At 41.8% G+C, this 15,879-nt stretch overlaps 1 protein-coding gene across 1 annotated transcript in view; it reads right to left on the bottom strand.

Annotated features, from left to right (window-relative positions):
- The window catches only part of anos1b (anosmin 1b), a 48,079-nt gene extending 32,587 nt beyond the window's left edge, over positions 1-15,492 (bottom strand). Inside the window, exons 1-2 of the mRNA XM_031758707.2 lie at positions 15,138-15,492; positions 3,985-4,032 (exon numbers count right to left, since the gene is read on the bottom strand). Coding sequence (XP_031614567.1) covers positions 3,985-4,032; positions 15,138-15,314 — 225 coding nt within the window. The 5' untranslated portion in view covers positions 15,315-15,492. The remainder of the gene's footprint in view (positions 1-3,984; positions 4,033-15,137) is intronic.
- Between the last annotated feature and the right edge of the window lie 387 nt (positions 15,493-15,879).

The raw sequence follows: 15,879 nt of genomic DNA, 5'->3' as shown, positions 1-15,879 counted from the left end.
GAAAGTTGATGTTTCGCTCAGCGTGGTATCCCCTGCAACGGTCTGGTGGTTGAGCTTTCAGTGGGGGCTGTTGGCTGCTGTTGACACTAACCCCCACTGACCCCATTATAAACGCATACACACTCAACCGAAATACACGCTATACAGAAAAGGCCTCTCGCTGTGCCTGTTTGTACCTTTTCCATTATCCAACTGTCATGTGAATTTGTAGCAAAGCTTGGAAATGTCGTAAGAAGTGAAATACTGCTCAGGTGTGCTTCCAGCTGGGTTGAGGCTTTTCGCTTTGTCTGAACTTGAACGAGGAGTTCAGAAAACGCATCAATAAAAAGTTAGAATCTTTCGAGAAGTCAGTGATACTCAGTGAGTTACGGTCAGTGAATAAAAGGTCATGATGGAAGGTTATTTAAAGGACATTTTTCATGTATTGTTACTCATAGCAAAGAATCATTATCTTTGTACGGTCCTTATATTACACTTTTCTAAGACAGCAGTGCAAACGTTTCTCTTTACTGCAGTGTGACCACTGTCAAAGAAACTGTCCAGACGGTTTTGCACAGTGCATCCCCTAAATTTTAGGGGAATTTTTGCCCCAAATCGTGACAGAGCCTCCCCCGTGTTTCACTAAAGGCTGTAGACACTCACTGTTCTACCTCTCTCCACACCTCCTCCTTCAAATTTGGATTCATCGCTCCATATCCACGGCTGCCGCTGATTTTTAAGTCCAGTTCTTGTGTAATTTGGCATACCGCAGCCTTTTCCCCGTTTCACTTCCTTAAGAATGGCTTCTTGACAGCCACCCTTCCACTGAGACCATTTCTGATGAGGTTTTGGCGAATTGCAGATGGATCAACTGAAGTTCCAGATGCATCTCTCAGGTTCGGTGTCAGGTCTTTGCTGGATTCTTTCCTATTTCTTAAGGACATGACTTTCAGATACCGTTCATCAGCTTTAGATAAGTTTTCAGGCCTCCCACTTATTCTTTTGTCCTCCACTTGTCCAGTTTCCTAAATTTCTTTAAGGACACACTATACTATTATTTGACACACTGTGCTGAGATATGTCAGGTTTTGGCTAATAGCTCTTAAGGAATCTCTTTGCTTTTTGCGTTATATTTTGGTATTTTTCATAGTTTCAACTAAAGAAATTACAAATTATGTGTTTTTTGATAAACTGCCAGTAACAACGTACTTAAACAATATGTTTGAATGATTCACGGGCGAAACAAATAAAACCACTCCACTGAAAATGAACGATAAAGGAGCCAATGTTCAAAGAAGAACTTTGAAAGATCTTCAGAAAACCTGGAGGAGTCTGGCTGCTGTTGGGGTTGCTCAGGACTTTTGTACAGTACTGTGCATTTCCCTGGATTTAGGTTTTTAGCATTTAGTATTTACACATTTAAAACATGATTATTAACATCCAGACAGTGGAGAACTAGTTTCAGTCTTGTGTGTTGGCCTGCTATGAGACTACGACGTGAAACACTGCTGTAGAGTGGACAGACTGGCAGCTAAAAATACCGGGCATGGAAACGCTTCCTGAACCAAACAATGAATTACCACACATGTTTGCACACACACACACACACACACACACACACACACACACACACACACACACACACACACACACACACACACACACAGACCCTGAGCCTACTGACAGTGTAAAGTGAATAAGCACGTTAATTTTTGCTCCATGGAGGATGGATAATGGGATACAGAGGAGAACATTATTTGAAATGAAAACACAACCTGTGCTATTATGAAAGCAATGTGGAGGCTTAAAGACTCCACAGGAGAGTGAATGGATAGGGACACTCTCACTAAGTTCCTTTTCATTTTGAGGTGGGCCACTATGAGGCACTTGGCCTTCGAGCGTGAGGTTGCACAATCAAGTTTGTTGCTAAAGATTAAGGATAGTTTACAGTTTGCTCCTGTACACACCGAGGTCAAAAAACACGTGTGCATATTTTTCTGCTCATTTTCAATTGACGCTTCCAATGTTTTAAACATGCCAACTAATCAAACCGAGATAATATGCTGAAAAATGATATTCAGTAACACAGCCACAAGCATGCATGTGTTGAGTTTAAAAGGCTGCTTTAATCATCTGACACGAGACAAATCGGTACCAAACGCATTTAGTACAACTAGTGCAAAGATCTCACTTCCTCTGATCTTTTTCACATTTTTGTCTTTGGTTTGACTCTGCGGTCCTCACCAGAGATGGCCAGTAATGCGTAATCCGATTACTTTTTTCAAGTAACGAGTAAAGTAAGGGATTAGTATTGCAAAAAAAGGAATTAGATTACTCTTACTTGCCCGTAAGCACGCTGTGTTACTGCGTTACTAAACCGTGATGTTGTTTGTGAGAGTGTCTCATGACAATGACGTCCGAGCGTGTGACGTCCGTGGCAGCAACAGACGTGTGCAGATCAACAATGGGTAACATGGCGTGATGGTGAGAGTACGACCATGCAGCGTTTAAAGCTTGGAAGTAATCACATTACTTTGAGTTTGATTCTGTACAAAGTGACAAAAACATTAGTGTCGGCTGTTCACTCTGCGTGGGAAGAAAACTTCTTTCTAAAGCGAAAAATTAAACTTCAGATCTGAGCGAGCAGCGAGCACGCCGCCACGGGAATGTGACCTTCACAGAGAAACCCCCGGATCCCCCCAATGACATGTTGCTGTGTCTTACTTGCATCTATTTGAAAGACTGCGTGTAAACAAAAAACGATTTTATTTTATGTGCTGGGATATGCAGAAAATAGGTTTAAATGTTAAACACATTTCTTCAAGTCAAAGACTGTTGCATATAATTTAATTTTTGCTTGATGCATAAACTTAAAAGATTAAAACTAATAAAACAAGTTTTAAAAAGAGACTTTTTCATTTGATCAAGTTTTATATGATGGATTATGGAGAAAAATAGGAATTGGGCTGAAAGGTCTATTTCTTTATTATGTATTCAGGTTGAGTAGCATGTTTTTAATAAGTAACTAATTACTTTTGAAAATAAGTAATCAATAAAGTAACAGGATTACTTTCTTGGAGAAGTGATCAGTAATTAGTAACTAATTACTTTTTTCAAGTAACTGGTCCTCACTGCTAACTCTGGAGCCAGAGTTTTATGCAGGTGAAGTTGATTTACAGCTCAGCACTGACTCTTCATAGACCCTAGACCTTAATAAATGCCATCATTTGCATTTGTACTTTTATGCCATCACGAGAAAACTGTAACTAAACTGTTGCTATTAGCAGTGGCTACTGGCAACTAGCAGTAGCTAGTTGCTGTAGCTAGTTGGTACAGCAATTAGCTACTGCAAATTTAAATTATATTCAATATTTTTTTCTTTCTGATACATGAAACATAGACCTCCATTAACATTTGTTATGTGAAGTTATTCATTTACTCATTTTCACGCTGCCCGACTCGGCTCGGATTAGCTGGTTGTTGTGTTTGCGATGTTTTAACACATGTTGTGAACAGACACGGTGCAGACTGCCCTCTGGTGGACACTTTATGCAACATCAACACTCATAACAGGGTTGAAGGATGTTTCTCCCATTTCTTCTTTACTTTAATTTTCATTTATCGACCAGTATAAAGGCAGATACCACTCAAAAAACAGACAGATAAGATTGGCCAATAGTAATGGTCTGCTGAGGAATCAGTTGGGTTCCATTGTAGTTGTTTTGATCTGTGTCAACACAATGTGTAGGTAATTTTCAGGGAAGGTTTTTTTGGCAGGCTATAGCTTTGGACACTGCACAGGGTATGCTGCAGTTACTGCTAAAAGAAGACAAACCTGGGCATTCACTCCTATTTTGTTTAGGGGTTAGGACTGTTTCTTGATGTTTGAGGTAACGGGACAAGGAGGGGTTGGTTATATGCTTAATGTTCCTGGTAAGTCTTGGACCAAATTAACAAATTAGTATGATGCCATAGCACAAGCTTGTGAGTGTGTATAGTATTTACCTGAGCACAGCGTCTGTGGTTTTCACACCAGACCAGGACTTGGTCACTCTGAAAAGAACAGAGAGGATGAGGAAGGATTAGAACAAACACAGACAGAGAAATATAAATCTTGACGTGTTTCCTTCCCCACATTCGATCCCTTTATGTGTGACTACTGCATAACGCACAAGGAGACAGAAAGCAAAATATTGTTGCTTAAAAGGTCACTGACAAAATTACTTAACCAGCCATGCGAACAAACACACACTCCACCTTTCTCTTATTTAGGTAATTATCCTCTGGGTGAAAAATGACTAAACATTCTGGGTTTGTGGCTGCAGAACCAGACAGGGACAACGTCACTCAGCGAGATGTATGGTTATGTGTGCATCTGTAAGTGTGAGTGTTGTACACTTCATTGCCGAGTGAGTCAAGACCACCGGTAAACACGGCTGCTGTGACCAATATGACAGCGGTAGCCGACATGTCATGACCACACGGACAAAAATAAAGATCAACCAAACCAACCCACCCTTATCACACAGAGTTTTCTCTTATTTGACTCCATCTAGACAACAACTATACTGAACTAATGAATCTATTGATTTTGTATCATTCATGCAATGACACTTCTATATTCTCAAGAATGGGCGAGAGGCTACGTACACACTGGACGGGCTGCCAGTCCTCCACAGGGTTTAAAGATCATACCATATTTTAAGGCACACTGTCGATGAATGGGTCTGTTTTCGTACATCAGGCACACGAGATTATAAGGCACATTAAGCGAAACAAAACAGTCAGATAAGTCAGACTTTACTCAGCTCATTCTTCTTGCTTCCTCCACTTCCGTATCATTGATTCATTGATGTTGAATTCTCCTGCAGCTGCTCTATTCCCATGTTGTTGCAGTATATTAATGACTAACCTCGTATTGTGGATGGATTATCTCAGTTGTTCTCCTGACTGAAGTTTGGTCCGTTTACAGCATCCTGCCATGCGATTGCATTTGTCCCTAACCATCGGGAACCCTCACGTTAACTTTTATCGAGTGGAAAAAAGTTAGCGTTCATCCTCCAGCTTCACTGTGTTTATGCTATGCTAACATAGCTGTGTCGCTGGAGATCACGTAGCACATCATTATATAGCAGCTAGCCCAACTTCAGTAACCCTACAAACGTCACTGCTGTTTAGTTTTCTGTCTTCATTTATGTTGGAAGTGATAGCAGAGCTGTACGTTTGAATGTTTCAGGAATCTCTCAGTCAGAACATGCTATATCATGTTTAGGTGGAAACTAGCTAACTCCGTTAAATGTAATAAATCCTGTTTTCATGGATGCCTGGATGTTAAACTTAATTGTTACACCTGGTAAAGCAGCAACAATTATCATTTTATTAAAGATAAAAGAATTTAGACAGTTTTTAACTCTCAGTGATGCCGCAGTGTTCGTTTGACTTTGGGACATAAAGAGACGGAGTTTAGGACCCAGATTTGGACCCAGTCGCATCTGCTGTGACCGGGTCGCAGCAGATAGCCCCGCCCCTCCCTGAGCCTGGTTCTGTCGGAGGTTTCTTCCTGTTAAAAGGGAGTTTTTCCTTCCCACTGTCACCAAAGTGCTTGCTCATAGGGGGTCATATGATTGTTGGGTTTTTCTCTGTATCTGTTATTGTAGGATCTACTGTACAATATAAAACATCTTGAGATGACTGTTGTTGTGATTTGGGGCTATATAAATAAAATTGAATTGAACTGAATTGAATTGAATAGATTACTCCGCGAGGCTCCTGACTACGGTAGCCGTAATGCATCTACAATCCATCAAGGGGTGCGGCTTCGTAGCTTACCAAAGTCGTACTAAAACATTTTTGACAGATTTTTGAGCGCCGTGTACCACATAAAATTGGTTCGAGGTCAGTAAGCACAACCAGAATTCATACATAAGGCGCACTGTCAATTTTTGAGAAAATTGAAGGATTTTAAGTGCACCTTATAGTGTGTAAAATACGGTACTTTCGATTGAACATTGAGAACTATTATGAACACAGTGTGGCTGTAACTACTCACAGACCCGCTTTTGAGCTCTTAAACTGGCGTAAAAACAAACTATTAAGTTTTCATTTGGCTTTTCTGCAATAATTCGAGGATTTTGAGTCATTTTGATGCCTTTAAATAGCAATTTCTACCAGCTGTTTTGAGCTTCCTTTGGCAGGATAGTCAGTTTTGGCTCAACAGGCGGCCCTTCCCTCTGAAATGCTTTGTCATCATCAGAAAAATCATGATGCCTTTGTGCACCTTCAAAACAGCTATTATAATACTTGTGTGTATCTGTCTGTTGTTATGTGGCTATGCCTTCAGAGAGAAAGACTGAGCCTCTAGTGTGTGTTGGATAAGCCCCCTTAACAACTCTTAAACCCTCTCCTGAGTGAGCTGTATTTAGCCTGAACCAGCCTGAACTCTTTGCACACACACACACACCCTTTTCAGGGTTTTAGGTTAGCATTTGTTCTTCTGGTATTATGAGGGCTCTGGGGTTATAGTTAGGTGACAGTGCTGGGGTTAAAGGTTAGAGATTAGGAGTTAAGGGATTTCACGGTACCGAAGATGCTGAATTGACGCTTTCGCTTGTAACACTCAGAACGGATGCACATTGTTATCAATGGATGGAGGCTGACTTGTGCAAGCACTAAGCCTGGAAGTGAAGAAATTACTGCCACTAGATCAGTCATGGGTGATGAAGGTCTTAAACCTGAAACAGACTTTGAAATAAAGTGTTCAGACAGGCCTGTCAGACAGTTAAACGCTGACTATAAGACGGGGAACACGGCTCCAGATTCTTGTTTTACATCTCCAGAACCAACAAACGTCACAACAAAAGTCACCTCAGATTTCTAAAGAGACCGTCCATTGAGCGTATGTGTGAAAATGATTAGAGCCCCAAATTCGACATAAATTTTGTTTGCCTCATTCCTCTCATACTCTCACGCCGTGCACTGCTACAGCTGCTTACTGCCTCACTTGTCCAGCTGTTGGCAGCAGTGAAGAACTGGTCAGCTTTCAAGAAAAAGACACAATGAATAAGATTGAAATGAAGATTTTGAAATAAGCTTGAGCAAAGCTTCAAGGTTTCCCAATATCCATAAGTATCTAAAAAAGAGGTATTCCTGACCTCTGACATTATACTTCTATGATAACTAAATGACTAATGATTGGGCAGACACCCTTGGCTTAATAGTAATCTGTGCTGGAGGTTTAAAGGGATAATGCTGCTGCACACCAGCCTTTAAACGGCATAGAAGAGAGAAGGAAGGCAGAAGCAGCAGCACATTACAGTAATTGTGTAAACCCCGATGAATAGATTAGTAACAAGTCTGTGGGGAACAATAAATGCAGAGAAGAACAGATGAGGCAGAAACGAAGGAACCAGTGTCATGGTACCGCATAGAGACACGGAGAGAAACACTTCCCTCCTCTGCCGACTTCTAAGCTTGCTAATACTGTTTGCAGTACAAAAACCCTGTTGCTATGGATACATATCTTATAGTAGCTTCTTCTTCAGTCTCTCAACATTACAACTTTTCAAGACAACATCTCAGACTGATTCTGGTGAAAACACAAACTGAATGTGAGCCTGAAAGTTTAGCCAGGTTCACAATTAATTTACAGCAACAGTCGCCTCGAGGCGCTTCATATTGTAAGAGAGAGAAAACCTCCGCAATCCGATGGTGGGGAGGAAGAACTCCCTTTTATCAGGAAGAACTGGGCCCAGGCAGACGCAGCTGAATGACGATGAAACAAAAGGGAGTGCATACTCTGAATCTACACTGAAGAACACAGAGCGGCAAAATATGATATCTATTTCTGCATAAATTCTGCATAAATTCAGCGTTGCGACATTGAAGTGTATCATTGAGGTGTAAGAAAATGTGTTTCCATTCAAAACAAAACAGGAAAACCCTTATGTGCTCTCGCAGAAATACTACATGCACTTCACAAGGAAATCTACTGGGAGGGTTTGTTTGTGTGAATTTTACTGGCCGATATTAAATCTTATTCCGTGAAACATTTTTGCTCGATGAGTCCGAGCTGTTATGCTACCGCGTACCCAAAAGGCAACTCACATATCCATTAGTGCAATCTGTTGGTGATGTTCAGTCCTGCTACCTGCTGCTAAGAGTACTTTGTGATGGGTTGTATAATTTACCACTTTTAATACTTTTGGCTTTCGCTCTTCACATTTCCCAGAAGCTCTTTCCGAAGCTGCCAGATGAATTTATATGAACTTTTAGGTATTAGGCTAGCTTTTAGCAAGGACCTAATAATGACAGGAGTATGGTGAGAGAGAGCGCGCTGTAATCTGGTCTATTAAAGCTGCTGTAAGTATGAACCCTCCATTTCTCCCCGTGTGATTTCTGAACAGTGGAACAAAATGATAAATCAAGTGCAAATCTGTCAAGTTTGTGCTGTTTTCTTAGCAAACACACACCGTGCATGGATATCAGCTGCTACAAAATATTTGATGTAGGTATATAGGTAGTCCAAAGTATTATGATTTTGTCAACATCACGCTGCTCTGTGCCACTTATAGATCCTTAAGCAGGGTTGTTTGAACATTCATGCACCATCAGAGGGATTAAGGAAGCGGAGGATTAGCCTCTTTTGGTCACCCTGTCACTCCTTCTGTGTTTCATTTGGACTCACTGCCTCTCCAAGTCTCCGCATTTCTGCCAACTCTTGTAAAAATGACAGGAGAGGACTTAAAAATGACGGCGATGATAAACTATAGATCTTCCAGCAAAAGTACAGAGGACAGCTAAGTATCTCCAGATTTTCACAGAGGAGATATAAAGCCGTGTTCCCCCCTGTTGGCCTCACATCTTCATCCTCTCTCTCAATCTTTTTCACGCTATCTTTCTTTTTCCTGTCTTCTTCATGCCATAACATCCTTCCAATGTCAGTCAATCCACTTTAGAGCCTTCTGTAGTCTACGCTCACACATATGGATGCACACATATATGAGCTAATCCCAAGTCGATTTCATGGGACATATTTGCTGTCAGAGCCAATTAAGCCAGTTTAGATGGGTCTGTGTGTGTACGGCCATTAAACGGTGGTCAGAGTGAGGTTTCATAGGGTCTTGGTAAGAATGTGTGTATGTGTGTCTGCGGCAAAACAGCTGCACATGTTAAAAAAAAAGTCTAAGAAAGAAAGAGGAGGTAGACTTGCATGAGATGACTAGAAAAGGAGAAAAGAAGCTGGATGTGGGCGACTGAGAGGAAGGAAGAGGGAGGGAGGACACTGAAAAGAATAAAGAGACAGTCAAAAGAAGGTGAAATGTGGAAATAAATATTAGTTAATAGGAGCAGGGAGGAGACTGGAAAGGATGGGGAGTGTTGTGAAACAGGACGCTGTTCATCTGGCTGACGTTTCTTCTTCAAGGATATTTTATAAATGGAAAGCCAACATTCGACACAAGAAATCCATCGAGGCAGAATATTGTAAAATATATCTACAAACTTCATGAAAAGGCCTCCAGCTGCTTATTTTTAATGCTTCATGCACTGATGGAAGTCCTACAACAGGAAACCATGCTAAATAAATAAATATATTACAATAAAATAAAAGACAAAAAAGCGATCTTAAGTTTTTCCACTTGTTGGGTCTTAAACCTTTTTTCAGTTCTGGGATCCGCAAGAAAAATCTGTCACGAGAGACCCATCAGAAGCACAAGACTGACCCTCGGAGTAGGAAACACTTGCACTAAAGGACTTCCACATGGTTCTGACTGCTGCTGATCTTTGCTGAAGGAAAAACAACCTGATATTAGCCTTTTAAATAAAACACGACAACGCGTGCACAATCAGCGTGCACGCGCGCAGCTGCACACACCCGTCAGTGTTTGAAGGGGAGAGAGATATAAATCACACTTCTGCCAGATGCAGCGATTAAAAAAACCCAAAAGTGTGTGCAGGAGAGACATAGGAGGAGAAAGTGTGTGTGGGTGTGTGCTGTGGTCAGCGCTTGCGGTGAGGTGCAGTAGAAAGTCTATTTAACATCAGGCATTAACTCTGCTAATCACACCCAGATGACCAGAAGCAAACGCGGCGATGGTGTACGGCTTGTTTGTGTGATGAATATATCATGACTAACTTCCACTCAACACAATATAAAGTTCTTCCCAAAAAAACCGCCTTGAGGTCCGAAAGCTTCCCGACAGAAGCCCCTGATTAGTCCGTGTGTGCGCGCACTCGTGTTGACTCATTGTTGTGTCCACCTTCGAGTTCGTGGTGCCCTACATCCTGTAAACAACAAGCGTCAAAACAAAGGGGATTTTATTACGTTCCCAAATCTTAACGCTTTTTCCTTCTCCTTCCGTCTGAAACTGGGGTTAAACGAGAAGACTGGCAGGATTCAAACTAGGAAGCTAGCCAGTGAGCCGAAGTTAGCGCAAAGAGTGTAAAAACAAAGGAAACCAACTGTCTGCCAACCTGTGTCAAGTCTAGTCAAGTCAAGCAGCTTTATTGTCATTCCAACCATGTGCAGTGTTACAGTACATGGTGCTACATATAACAGACCATCAACACAGGACTACATAAAGTGCAATGTGCAATAATTGCAAAAAAACAAAGACAGTGCAAAAGAAAAAGTGCACAATGTGCAAAAAAGAACTTGGAGTATAAAGGTGTGCGTGTGTGTTTGTGTGGAGACTTTAGAAAGTTATTGTTCCTGACACTGAAACACACCTGACATGTCATCAAAAAAGCTATTTAGAAAGGCAGGTTATTGGAAGAACTATCCGTCTGTTACGATCTACTACAGCCAATTAGATTAATGAACACGGAGAGCATAAAGCAGGAAAAGCAAAGTTGCAGTTGAGCACTGTGGCAGCGTGCCATCTGTTGATTCTTGCTCACAAAGGGAAAAGATGAGCATCTGTCTATTGTCACACCTATAACAGATATTTACAACCTTACTGAGTAGTAAACTCTTAGTTTTAAAGCCTGGGAAGATGGGGATGCTCTTTAAAAAGTGATCTTGGGAATCTCACAAGACTCCAGTTGCCTTGCAAGGTAAGGCCATACCCAAGCAAGTATTTGCTCTTTGTTTGTCCCAGACGTACGTGTGACATTTATCTTCTTATCAATGGAAAGGAGTCACAAGAAGAAAAAAAAGGGATTTAAGTAGCACATATAAAATATCACGAGAGTCTAGATGTGGCAAAAGAGTCTTTCTTTCTAAAGCTGCAACAAAGCCATGCCCTCAGAGCCTTGCCATTCCAGCTGTGATTTACTGTTTCAGGTGAGAGTCGCTCTTACACTGCCACAACTTTATCACCATCTATGCACCGATCAAATGACAGGGCAGTCACAAAGCTGCACCGGCTTTATCTTTGAGGCAAATCAAACAAGCCTCTGTTTCCTGCCGTCACTCACCCGGATGCCTGTCTCCCTGCATGTCAGTCGACTTCTATAGCCTACGTATCAGTTCACCGAGTTGTCTGTCTTCACCTGCGTCTGTCACACCTGCTTGCCTGCTCTCCTGTCTTTCCAACCCTCTGCCCATCTTCACGCTTGACCGAGTCTGCCCACCTGCCCTTATCTCCTCGTCTGTCTCCGTGCAACCTGACCTGACCGTTGTCTCTGGTCTTTTTCAGAGCGTGACTGGTTGGCTGACCGACCTTTGAGCCAATTAGAGTTACCTACCGCAGCGTAGCCAGGACAGACAAATGCACACACGCGCACACATAAACAAGGATGCACAGGGAGCTCGTTTAACCCACCGCCAGCCCTTATCCCTGGCTCGACACATCAGCGCCACAGCATGTGAGCGTCTAAGAACACGAGCTAATCTGAGCTACTACGTATGTGTAAAACAATTCACCTCTTCGGGCAAGACGGGAGTTTTTTGCTTATTTTAGGAGCTTACATCAAGGAGGAATCTGGGAATATGACAACATACCAACATATGTTTATATATATATTTAAGTGTGCTCTCTCACACACAAAAGAGCTATAATTACACTATTACGCCATACAAGGGAAAGTAGTGGAAAACCCAGAGACGCAGCATAAAGAGAGGTGTAAATAGAAAACTGGTGACTCAAATTCTAGTGGCTACACACTAGCCACACACACACACACACACACACACACACTGAGAAAGAGCCAAAAACACAAGGTTCACCCACATGAAGCCAGAGGAAGCCATGTGTGTGTTTGTGTCTGAGTGTGGTGACTGAGGAGGATGAGTAAAGCTGGGTTTGCCTTTACTGATGTCGTAGTTGCTGGAACTGCTATCTAAAGGCTTTTTTCTTTTTTCTAGAGGGAATGAACGCTCTAACATACTCCTACCCATCAATCAATCCGTGTGCTCTCTAAGCTGTCCTATAATAGTTTCGAGGAGTGATGCAACGAGGATGTGGCTGAGAGGAAATTTGTTTCCTTGTTTCCTCAGAATTTTGGTGTGCTTTTTATTTTGGTTTAAACACACAGACTCCTTTTAAAACCTTAGAGTCTCTGAGGCTCTGCGTCCTTTTCCTCTCTGATTTCTTCCAATCACTGTATATAAAAGATGGATGTAGTTTGTGGAGCACTTTGGTAGGTGTCGTCTGGGTTTTTGGAGCCAGAGATGACCGTATTTAGACAAATGTATAACATGCTAAATTATCAGTTGATGCTACCAAGCTCACTTAGCAAGGTGGATCTGGAGAGAACAGCCAATCGGTGTTGGTGTATAAATAAAATCATGCTAACTGCATTATTGATTAATCTCAGATTTATTTTTAATCAAAGCCTTACCCTGTCAAAATAGTAAAAAATGTCAATTCTCACGGTTAAGATGTTAGTAACAGAAACAAAGTAATTACAGAACAATCTTTACTGTATTATTATTACTTTAACTAACTGATTAGTACTTTTGGTACACACCAAAATCTTCAACAGCTCAAGCCAACATCCTCAAATGATTTATATAGCTCACGATTTCTGCAAAAAGCCAAAGATTTATACTTTATTCAGTTATAAGAACCAAATTTTGTGCAGCTCCAAGAGCCAGAACCATTCAGGTGGCCGAGCAGGAGGCAGACAACAAGGCTGAGCAGACAGCTGGTAACAAAGGAGACAAACAGCCCCCCCGCCCAAGCCTTGTTGGCTGACCTTGAGGCCAATAACAGTGAGGGAGCCAGTGACAGGTATGAAGCCTTTTTGAAGGCCAGAGGAGACGCCTGGAACCCACAGACTCAGGCCTACACCCTCAGCAAACCCTTTTCTTCTCCTTGCTGTAAGCTAGCAACCATTGTACTAGTAGAATAGGGAGAAAACACTGAAAATCCTCAAATTCAGGGAGGAATATGTCTACCAGGTCTATGTTATGCTGTTCTGTGATATTTTGGAATATTAAGAGGTGAGGACCAAAAGGCAAAATGCAAAGAGTCAGACTTCAATGAATAAAAGGCGAGTGATTTATTGAGAGGATGAAAGACAAAAAACAATAAATCCAACATCAAAGTTAAACAGAATTCCACAAAAATGCAAGGCAACAAAACACAGTGGATCAAATATAAAGAGCTTGAAGCACCAGCACAACTAGACTTCAATAATATCAGAAAAACTGAACTGAACAGAAATCAGAAACAACCTGACACAATTCATGAAACCAGGGAAAGTTATAAAAGCAAAGCAAAAGGCTCAAAGAAACACAGACACCCAACTCAGAAGCTGGTGCTGAAAAATCACCTGGTTTCATTTGAATCACTGAATTTGCACATTTGATTCTTGCACACCGGTTCATAAAGTTTAAACCAAATGTTCCCTTTCTCACACCTCTGTTCTAGAACATCCACCACACACACACACACACACACACACACACACACACACACACACACACACACACACACACATGAATGCAAACATCTAAATGGTAAAGTCATCCAGAGGCCACCCTCATTACTCAATGCACAGGTGGCGAGGGTCTTTTCTGGATGGACAAGGACCAGACCAAACCTCGTTTTTATATGTGAGCATATGCAAACCCACACACACACACACACACACACACACACTTTTGTCTGCACACCTCAGAGCCAGTGGGGCTGAACTCTGTGGTTAATGACTTTCCCACCCACTACACAGCATGCACATGTTGAAGCCGTTAACGATAAGTGGCTTTTCGAACTTGGTAACGTCCTAATGTCCCTGTTAATCTCACATTCCTCACTACAAAGGCCCCAGTACACAGCCCAGCAATTCCTGCAAGATGAGCCATTTTGTGAACTATTAAAAACCAATAACCAAAGTTTTTTTCGGCCTACCTTTGCCCCACTAGAGTATTGACACGGGGCGACTTCAATCTGAGCAACATCAACATCATTGGGTCAGAACTTCCTGATGAAAACCACGTGGAGAACAACAGTTCAAGTGTAAATCACAAGGTTATTGTTGTTTTTGCTTAATAGTGCAGCACCCAGCTGCTGTACTCTGCACTGCACCTTTCTCTGTTGGTCTAGCTAATCCAAAAATCAATGTAACAACACAGCACTGAGGAGCAACCGTAACACTAGGGGGAAAAGAAAGGAGGCCACCATTTATTAACAACTTGTAAACTGCACGTTTGAAATGGTTACATAGTGTATTTTCTACAGCGAGCCAGACAAATATCACAATCTGTCACACTGAGTGGAATTAGTACTTGTGGCTAAGACTAAATCTGGAAATCACCTGCAAAAATCATTATGTCCATGTTATAACTTTACATTTTATGTTCACACCTTCTTCTTTTATGCATAATTAACAAATGCACGGACTACCCTGGTTCAATATGTTCCAATGAAAAATGTTTAGACTGTGCTTAAATGAATATAAAAAGTGACATATTTGACAAAGTAATCAAACTGTGTTATTGTAAAATGACCACAAACAAAACCTCGATACTGATTAAGCCAACCGAGAAACCGAGAAAAACAAGCAGTAATTGTAAACATTCAACATAGTATAATTTTACTTTTGTACGTTATCTCATATTAGACCAACTGGACTGGGTTTTAAATGTTTCTCTGTTTATTTCAACGGTTTCTCGTGTATCTTGTAGGCTATGACACCGGTGCTCGTGCGGAAGGTGACCCTCAGGTGAAAAACACATTAAAACAAAGGATTTGGGGCAAAATGCTTTTCCGTACCTGGAGGTGTCTGAAAGCAGCGGTTAGCTGGGTCATGTGCAGAGTGAGGCACCTGGATGTGCATCTGGCGCTGTTCGTTTTCTCCTGAACATCCTCCTGCTCCGGCGAACTCCTGCGAGCACAAGTCACCGCCAACATCGCGCAAAGCAGCACCAAACCGGCCCGACGAACTGACATTACACCGGAAGGTAATACGAAAACATACACAACAACAACAAAACGATTTTTTTCTCTCGTTTCTTCTTGTTTCGAAGGCGTCCTCCTCTCTCTGACCGATAAATTCAGAATGAAAACATCCGAGCGCCGCTCGTGCCTGCGCGCGAGTAGGGAGTGGAGCGCCTCCGCGGACACTCCCACCACCGGTACAAGTGCGGCCACGTGGAGTTATAACGTTCTTCATCCTCATTATCCTAAATACCGTCGTCATCCTCACCCACACCAGCAACATCGTGCATAAGCAGCAATAATTACTATTCCAATCACCGCTGCTTCTTCCGATGATCAGGCCACTGATCAGGCCACCGCGCGCTTCTTCACTTTCATTACGATTTTTTTTTTTAATTTAATTTGACTGTTTTTGCGTCATTTGTTTTCATAAAATTGACCAGCAACTATCAGCGTCATTACAGGCACCAGCTATTAGTGCTGTAGGTGCCAGCGGTCAGGTTTAAGTCAGGCCAGCACTGTAGAGAGACCAGAGCAGGGTCTCTTTTTAACAGGTTTCTCCTGGAAAGTTAAAATT

This window comes from Oreochromis aureus, linkage group 17, assembly GCF_013358895.1.
Source record: "Oreochromis aureus strain Israel breed Guangdong linkage group 17, ZZ_aureus, whole genome shotgun sequence".
Taxonomy (NCBI): Eukaryota; Metazoa; Chordata; class Actinopteri; order Cichliformes; family Cichlidae; genus Oreochromis; species Oreochromis aureus.
This window is presented reverse-complemented; position numbering and strand designations above follow the sequence as displayed.